At 40.8% G+C, this 9,701-nt stretch overlaps 1 protein-coding gene across 1 annotated transcript in view; it reads right to left on the bottom strand.

Annotated features, from left to right (window-relative positions):
• Positions 1 to 1,474, bottom strand: part of LOC122563416 (trimeric intracellular cation channel type B-A-like) — a 44,268-nt gene extending 42,794 nt beyond the window's left edge. Inside the window, exon 1 of the mRNA XM_043717160.1 lies at positions 928 to 1,474. Within this exon, the coding sequence (XP_043573095.1) occupies positions 928 to 1,051 (124 nt within the window). The 5' untranslated portion in view covers positions 1,052 to 1,474. The remainder of the gene's footprint in view (positions 1 to 927) is intronic.
• Between the last annotated feature and the right edge of the window lie 8,227 nt (positions 1,475 to 9,701).

Here is a 9,701-nt window from a genome sequence, read left to right as displayed (position 1 = left end):
ACACACTCCTACATGCACCCCCTCACAGACTTAAGACACTCTGCACTCACTACACACACTTTCTCACACTCACAACCCCCACCGCAGACAGACAGACACACAGACAAAGACCCACATGCACACATATTTTGTGTGGTGAACTTGTACTTGCAGAGTTACATTGTACTTTGCTCAAAAACTGCATGAATTTATGTAAAACTCTGTTATCTCACTTTTTAGATTAGAACCAATCTAAACATCGTGGCATAGACAGAGAACACAGGGGGCCAATACCTTCAACATATTGTCTAGCTATCACCATTGTTAACAGCTAACCCGAGAATGCAACTTTAAAAAAAGGTTTTGCAATTTACACATGAAAGAAGTGAAACTATCACTGTATTCTAACAGATGAAAGGCTTAACAGACAATCACTTTTTCAATGTATAATTTCAGTTACATCATACTGTAAATTTTTGCTATAAATTTTGTGTTACGATCGAGCCCTCCACTATCACCTGATGAAGGAGCGTCGCTCCGAAAGCTAGTGTGCTTCCAATTAAACCTGTTGGACCATAACCTGGTGTTGTGTGATTTTTAACTTTGTCCACCTGAGACAGGTGAGAGGCACAGAGGGGACTTCAGTTACGAGGCCGCAGCACTTCAAAGCCACGCCCCTTTGCTGACAATGGACTCTTGTCCCGGAGGGGGCGCAACGCTCGCTTCCCCTAACCCAACCTTCCCCCTTTTAGTTTGGTTCCCTTTCCCTCTGCCAACCACTTGCGCCGAGCCCGAGCCACTTTGTCCACAGGTTTTCCCCATGCTCAGAGTTAACGCCCCACCTTTCTTCCTTCCCCGCTGCCACCCTCCTCACCTGTGGCCCTCCCAATATCCCCCGCGCGCGCGCTGGCGTGGCTGTCCGTTGCCGCCGGCTCGCGCCTCCCTCACCTGGCTGCTCCTTGAGCTTCATGATGGACAGGGTGTAGTGAGCCATGTCGAAGAAGGGGTACATGGAAATCCGGGAAAATTGCATGACGAAATTGGTCAGCCCCAACGTCGACACAATATCCATTCTTAATTGTTAACAAACCCCACCCACACACACTTTTTTAAAAAAATCTTTTCATATTTTTGAAAAAAAAAACAGCCGTGAGGAAACTACAGAGAGAGGCCGCAGACGTATCGTGTTACCGGCGATAATCCCCGAGTTTACACAAGTGGGTATCGGATATCTCTCTCTTTCTCACACACACAGTCCGGGCTGTGGCGGTCGGGATATAAAAGGGTTTGGGTTAGGCTGACGGGGAAGCGCTTCTCCACGTTAGAGTTACTGTCGCTTTTCTGTCTCTGTCTCTCGGGTTTTTTTTAAAAAAAGCAGAGTGGTGGCGCGCGCACCGAGCCTCGCAGACGGGAAATGTGGAGCTGGCACTGCGCATGCGCGCGCGCGACCACCCCGCAAGCTCAGCATCAGCACCGGCACCGTTCCCAGCCATTCACTTTCTGTACCCAGGCGAAACATCGTGGAAGAAGAAAGTCCATTCAGCTTTTAGTAGAGACGAAAGGAGAAGTTGGTGGAAGAACTCAGCAGGTCTGGCACCTTCTGTGCAGAGAAAACAGAGTTAACGTTTCGGGTCCAGTGACCCTTCCTCGGAAGTAAGACTTGCTGAGCTTTCCAGCAATTTTTGTTTCTGATTTCCATGGCATCTTTTATAACCTCAGAATGTCCCAATCTATTTTGCAGCTTATTAAATTCTTTGCAGTTGCAGTTACTGGAGTAATTCAGGGACTAGGTCACCCAGGTTGACCAAAGCAACGTGCTAATGACTAGGTCATCTGTTTCCATGGTGCTTGGAGGAATAAGTATTGACCAGGACACCAAGGTGACATTACTCTTCCAGATAGTGCAACTTTATAGGTTTACCTAAGAATCCAGGCAGGACTTTAACATAGTGCCTGAAATATGGCATATTTGACAGTATAGCACTCTCTATTTCAGAATTATTTGCTTAAATATGTGCAGGGTCTTGAACCTATAGCACAGTTGAACAGTGGCAAGCACTGCTGCCTCTCAACACCAGCTTTGGGTGACTGTGTGGCATTTGCATGTTCTCCCCATGTCCCATGGTGGGTTAGCCATGGTAAATTTGGGGTAACAGAGATAGGGTGATCCAGGCCAGAGGACTGTGCAGATGTGATCATCTGAATGGCATTTATGGTCACGTATGGTTAATTTAGCATAGTCAGTCCACCTATCTTGCACATCCTTGGACTGTGGGAGGAAACCCAATCAAACCTTGAACCCTGGTGCTGTGAGGCAGCAGTGCTAACCACTGCACCACTGTGCCCATAGCAGTAAACTTTGCTTGGGTATAAAACCAGTATTACACTCTATCCTATCAGTTAAACAATTAGGGAAAAGGTTAATAAATGCAAAACATTTAGCAGAGTCTAATGTCAACATTCTGCATCAACAAATGCATTTACCATCTGGTGAGTTAGCGAAAATTGTTTCTACGATGCAAAAACAGGCCATTCAATCCACCTTTAATTCAGGTTAACATTTATGCTCCACATCAGCCTAGTTCTACTCCTACATTATTCCACCCAATCAATACTTGTTGTTTTATTGCTTTCTGTGTTTCTAAGTGTCTTCTCCACGTGTGCATCTTTGCTTTTCATTGTGCAACTATCCCGTGTGGTCTAATCAAGATTCAATATAAGTTTAACATCTCTACTTTCAGTTTTCTCCCACTAGAAATGAACCATGGTGGCTGTTTTAATGGCCTTATTGGCTGTCTTCACTGCTTTTAGTGATTTTTAAATCTGTATGGGCTCAATCCTTTTTCTACTGTATCCCTCTCAGGCTTATTACCTAAACAGCATATTGTTTTTCTTATTCTTCGCAGCCTACGCTTTATGATAATGATATTCGTTAGCCAATTACATGTCTATTCTGGAAAGTTGTATTTTGTTACTTATAACAAGTGGTTCTGCAACATGATAAATGAGGCAAAGTACTTGCTTGCTGTAATTGCCCTTTTCACCTTCTCCATTAGAAGCACATGCCCTTATTTTAATAGATTAATCCAAACCCTCACTATGGTCTTGCTGCAATATTTATTGACTTTTCTTCTATTTGTTCCTTCATTCTTTTATCTGGTACTTTCTAGTTTCCTTCTTGCAGCTGTTGACTTAGAAATTCAAGTGTTCTTTTAAGCAATAGATTGCACTTATATATATTTGTACAGTATTAAATCATTTTGAAGAAGTCTTAATTAAACAAAATTTGGATAATTAAACTGAATTCTTGGTGTAAGTTTGCTCGCTGAGTTGGAAGGTTCATTTTCAGACGTTTCGTCACCATACTAGGTAACATCAGTGTGCCTCCGGTGAAGCACTGGTGGTGTGGCCTGCTTTTTATTTGTGTTTACGTTTCCTTGGGTTGGTGATGTCATTTCCTGTTCTTTTTCTCAGGGGGTGGTAAATGGGGTCCAAGTTAATGTGTTTGTTGATAGAATTCAGGTTGGAGTGCTATGCTTCTAGGAACTCTCATGCGTGTCTCTGTTTGGCTTGTCCTAGGATGGATGTGTTGTACTGATTAGGCTGCAATTGGAGTATTGTGTGCAATTGTGGTCACCAAATTATAAGAAGGAATGTGATCACTGTAGAGGGGGTACAAAGGAGATTTATCAGGATGCTGGCCAGGCTTGAGGGTATTCTGAGGTGTGAGGAGAGATTGGATAGGCTGAGTTTGCTTTTCTCGGAGGAGTGAAAGTTGAGAGGGACGTGACAAAGATGTGTAAGATAGTGAGGCATGTAGATAGGGAGGCATGTAGATAGGAAGGCACTTTTTCCGTTAATAGAGGGGTTAATGACCAGGGAGCATAGGTTTAAGATCATAGAATCCCTACAGTCGATATGGTGTCTTTCCTCATCTGTATGTAAAGATACTAGTGAGAATTGGTCATGTCTTTTTGTGGCTAGTTGAAGTTCGTGTATCCTGGTGGCTAACTTTCTGCCTGTTTGTGCAATGTAGTGTTTGTTACAGTTCTTGCAAGGTATTTTGTAAATGACATTAGTTTTGCTCATGAGCTGCAGTTTTAGTGTGTTGGTGGGTTTGTGGGCTACCATGATGCCAAGAGGTCTGAGTAGTCTGCCAGTCATTTCCGAGATGTCTTCAATGTAGGGGAAAGTGGCTAGGGTTTCTGGATGTGTTTTTCTGGACTTAAACTGAATGCCACAATAATATTTTAGGACAGGAGACCTAAGCCTGATCCAGTAGGTTAGTTTTCAAGAGTCCCTCAAAAGAGGAGTGAAAACTTTAGGGAGGGCAAATTAGAGGGATTTCAGTAGTAAATGCATGATCGCCAATGTTAGGTACAAAAAGCAGGAATGCAAAAATATCCAAATTTAAGTAAAACATGGCAAGTTAATTCTCATGGCTGTCAATTTCTTACTTTGTTTAAAAATATATACGTCAACAAAACAAAAGAGCTGATCATTAACTTTTGGAAGTAAGGTGGAGGGCACATTCCTATCTACATCAATGGAGCTGAGGTTAAGATGGCTGATAACATCAAGTTCCTAAGAGTGATGATCACCAGCAATCTGTCCTGGTCCACTCACGTTGATATGTCGGTTAAGAAAGCACAGGAACGCCTCTATTGCCTCAGAAGGCTGAGGAAATTCAACATGTCCATAAAGGGTCTTACCAATCTTTACAGATGCACCGTAGAAAGCATTCCATCCAGATCCATCACCGCTTTGTATAGCAACTGCTATGCCCAAGACTGTAAGAAACTACAGTGAGTTGTGAACACATCCCAATCCATCATGCAAGTCAACCTTCCATCCATTGACTCAATTAATACTTCTCACTATCTCGGAAAGGCAGCCAACATAATCAAAGACCCCTCCCACCCCAGTTATAATCTCTTCTGTCTGGCAGAAGGTACAAAAGCTTAAACACATTGACAAACAGATTCAGAAACAGCTTATTGCCGGCTGTTATTAGACTTCTGAATGGACCTCTCAATTTCAAATCTAATACTGAGCTTGCTCTTTGTGTACCTTCTCTACAACCACAACATTGTATTCCTTGCTCTGTTCTATTGCCCTTATACACTTGTACAGTATGATCTGTCTGTACTGCACAGAAAACAAAACATTTTGCTGGATTTAGTTGCATGTGACAATAATAAATCAAACTAAATCAAAAAGAAAAGGCTGCAAGTGAGAGAGTTGGGCAAGTGGCAGCAAGGTTAGGAGAGTTGGCGAGTGGACAGGTTTCTCAGGGAGTAGTACAGCCCAATCTAAAGTTGAGTCACACAGGTTTTGTCAGCTCTGGCATGACATGATGTCAAATGATAAAATATTCAACATGGGTCCTGTTATATAAGCAATACTAAAGTGGAATGTTGCTAAATGAGGCAACTTAAAATGGAGGCTTATTGTTTGTACCCTTAATCTTGACTCCCCGACCAAAGAAACCATTTCTACACATATACTTTAGTAAATTGTTTTAATATTTTCAGGTCTTTGATAAGATTACCCCTGTACCTTTATACTGATAGGATGCAAGACACAATGATGCAACCCATTCTCATAATTTAACCATTTAAACCCCAGTATCGTTTTGATGAATAGCATTGCATACCTTAAAGGTTAATCGTGTGATGTGGTGCCCTTAATTGTATGCAGTATTCCAGATGGAATCTAACCAGGGCACTGTACAATTGAAATTTAGTTTATTCCCCTTTGTATTTCAGGCCACCTGTTGGTTATGACACACATTAATGATTGGCCTTAAATGTAGAGCGTATGATCAAGGCGTCCACAGTGGCATGAAAATTGTTAGGGTAGTAAATAGTGAGGGGGGGTAGCCATAAACTGAAAGAGGATGTCAACAGAAAGATCAGCTGGGCAGAGCAGTGGCAAATATAATTCACTCAGTAAAGTGTGAGGGAGTACACTTGGGAAGAAATAACAAGTCAAAGGATTGCACTATAAAATAGTAGGATCTTGGAGAGTAATGAAGATCATGGAGACTGGGCATGTATGTCCACAGACCCCTGAAGATGGCAGGACAAGTTGATAAGGTGGTGAAGAAGACCTATGTGACTCTTACCTTTATTAGCCACAGCATAGAATAATAGAACAGAGATAATGAGAGAAAATATTGATTAGCCTGCAACTGGAGTGTTGTGTGCAATTGTGGTCACTACATTATAAGAAGGAATGTGATCACTGTAAAGGGGGTACAGAGAAATTTATCAGGATGCTAGCCAGGCTGGTGGTAGTCTGAGGTGTGAGGAGAGATTGGATAGGCTGAGTTTGCTTCCCTTGGAGGACTGAAAGTTGAGAGGGACATGACAAAGATGTGTAAGATTGTGAGGCATGTAGATAGGAAGGCACTTTTTCCATTAGTAAGGGGTTAATGACCAGGGAGCACAGATTTAAGATCATAGAATCCCTACATGTGGAAACAGGCCATTTGGCCCAACAAGTCCACACTAACCCTCTGAAGAGTAATCTACTCAGAATCGTTCCCCTATTACTCTACATTTACCCCTGGCTAATGCACATAACCTACACATCCCTGAATACTATGGACAATTTAGCATAGCCAATTCACCTAACCTGCACATCTTTGGATTGAGAGAGGAAAACCACATAGACATGGGGGAGAATGTGCAAACTCCACACAGATAGTCACCTGAGCCTGGAATCGAACCTGGGTCCCTGGTGCTGTGAGGCAACAGTGGTAGCCACTGTACCACCCCATTTAAGATAAATGGTTAAGTGGGAAATTGAGGAGAAATTGTTTTCATCCAGAGGGTGGTGGTTGTCTGGGACTCACTGCCTCAAAACGTGCTTGAGTCAGTAATTTTCATAATTTAAGCAATATTTACATATTGACTTGAGTTGCTATAGTCACCAGGACTATAGGCTAAGAGCTAGAAAATGGGATTAAAGTAGTGAGAATTGTGTCGATCAGCGTGATCGTGATAAGCCGAGTGGTCTCTTTCTATGCTTAAAATGTCTTTGAATCTGAGTCTAAGAGATTGCAACATTTAATTTGTCCTTAGCATTGATTTTTGTTCTTGTGAATTACTTTGCCCTTCCACAGTTCCTAGTTTAAAAAAAAAGTTTAGAAAACACAGCACTCTGATTTTTCTTTTAGATCCAAAGTACATGATCTCATATTTGCCAATGTTCAATTCTGTTTGCCACAGTTTTGTTCGCTTACTTATATCTGTCTTTATCAAGCATTCTTCAATGGAATTATTCATGGTAGTCAGTGATAAAGGCAAGATTTTGAACAATGAAAACTTCAAGGTCTGGGGACAGTTTTTGAACAGTGAACCAGACAGATGGTGTCCTCAATTCATATTTCACAACATTTGATGAAGGATAACAGAGTGGAATATATGATCTTTCCCCTCAAGGAATGTAAAATGAAATCTTTGTACAAAAGCTTACAAAAACTTAATTCATGTAAAGATATTTTTTGCAGTCAAAATGTGTTACTGTAGCCATACAACAGACATCATGTCTCTGAACAAACAAGCATACATATGATAATGGTGACGTGGTTCTAAGAGTGCAATTTAAAACTGAATAAAATGAATAGAAACCATTGATAAATAAAATATGTTTGTCATGCCTTGTTTCCTGCCGCTGACCTTGAACTAATTTGATTATTTACTTACACTTTAGATGTGGTAATCAGTTTTATTTCATATTCTCATTTTAGTAAATTGTAAGTAACATCATTAAGTGCTATATATCCAGATACAGGTTAATTGTCAGAAATTAGATCTTTAAAATGATGTCATCTTGTGCAATAGACACTGATTCACTAAACTCCTTGAGCAAGAGATGGAGCTCTTCCTGACTTTCACCTTCACCAGTTATATGAATTTAACACAGTAACTCAGTACCAATAATAGTATACGCACTTCACCCATTTTCTCCTTCTGCATTATTTGCATTGACATAATGGACTAAAATCTGTACTCTGCCAACATTTACATATGTAGCGTGAGTTAACCAGGTATTATCTGCTGAGATCATTATTAGAACTTTTAAATGGAAATGATCTGAATCTGGGTCTTAAATATTGAGAGTGATGGAGCTGTGAATATTTTCTTTGGCAGTTTGTTTCATTGCAGAATTGTAATTGGGAAGAATGATTGTTAATACACTGTTTTGGAAAACAATGGTATTTGTAGTTTGTGTGAATAGCAATCTCATTTTGTTTTTTTATTGCCAAAGGGTATGAGACACTTGATTCTATCAAATCCCAAGACTGCATCTCATACTTTGTAGAACACGTGATTCCCATTCCATATCTTTGACCCAGACTACAATGCTGTCGTAAGTCTCTTGCTGGCTGTGCATAAACTTGCTGCACATTTTGGCATCACTTCAATCTTGTGTCTCTTGCCATATAAGGATTCCACAATTGCATTATCTAGGATTAGATGTACAAGTGTTTGATATAATATCACACTAATATTTCTATTGCAGGAGCAAAAACTCCTTCTTTGAAAAAACTGTTCACTAGGCTGCTATCCCAGTGCAGTACTAAAGGGGCATTGCACTGCCAGAGGTGCCATCATTTGGATGAGAAAAGGTTGAGGTCTCATTAATTCCTTCAAGTGGACATGGAAAGATTGCACAACACTACTTCAAAGTAGAGCAGTAGTGTACCCCAGTTGATTATTTATCCATCAAACATCATAATTAAAATGGATTATTTGGTCATTATGGGATCTTATTTTGTGCAAACGAACTACTGTTTTTCCTACAGTGCAACAGTGTTCAAAGTAGTTCATTAGCTATAAAGCATTTTGTAATGTTTGTGAACACATGAAAATTGCTCTGTAAATGAAGAAACTGAAATTGAAATGAGGGTCATGGAGGGTTTCTCTGCAAATTCAAACGCAATTGACTCATGCAATTTTGTGGTGCTTACCCACTTAAGTATGTTTCTCGCCTCCACAATGCCACTCTAATATCATCCTGCACTTCTGGGTTTCCTGACATTAGTACTATATTTAAATCCCAGTCATGCATTAATTGAAATGCTGCAAGCCAGGTATCGACTTACGCAGTTCAAGTCTGTGAAGAATTACACAGTGGATGGCCAAGAGAATGATGGTGGAGTGGCAGAAGGTAATGAATTTGTGAAATTCTTTACCACAGAGAGCTGTCAAGACCGAGTTGTTGAGTATATGCAAAGCTGAGGTGGACTGTATTTTTCATCAGTAAGGCAATCAAGGATGATGGGGGTAAAGCCAGGTACATGGAGTTGAGGATTATTCATCTCATTGAATAGCAGAGTAGACCCGATGGGGCAAATGGCCCTCTGGTCATATGTCATATGGTCTTATAAAGTACACAAGTAAAATTTTGTGATTACAGATGCTTTTAACCTGTACTGTGTAAGTGCCCAATGAAGGGCCTCACATCATTTACAAATAGAGCTCCTCTTCCGACAAAAAAAAACATTCCATCCACCCCAATACAGTGGCAGCCATTTTTTTTATTTCCATTGTTCATTTGTGATTTGATTGAGGATAGAAGGTAGCACTTCAAAGAATGATTTTCAAGCTCAACCTGTCAATCTTGCTGACCCGGAGAAAGTGAAGACTGCAGATGCTGGAGATCAGAGCTTAAAAATGTGTTGCTGGAAAAGGACAGCAAGTCAGGCAGCA

The sequence above is a fragment of the Chiloscyllium plagiosum genome, chromosome 2 (genome assembly GCF_004010195.1).
Source record: "Chiloscyllium plagiosum isolate BGI_BamShark_2017 chromosome 2, ASM401019v2, whole genome shotgun sequence".
In the NCBI taxonomy this organism is placed as follows: domain Eukaryota; kingdom Metazoa; phylum Chordata; class Chondrichthyes; order Orectolobiformes; family Hemiscylliidae; genus Chiloscyllium; species Chiloscyllium plagiosum.
Note: the sequence above shows the minus strand (reverse complement) of the source record. Positions and strands in the feature narration are given on the sequence as shown.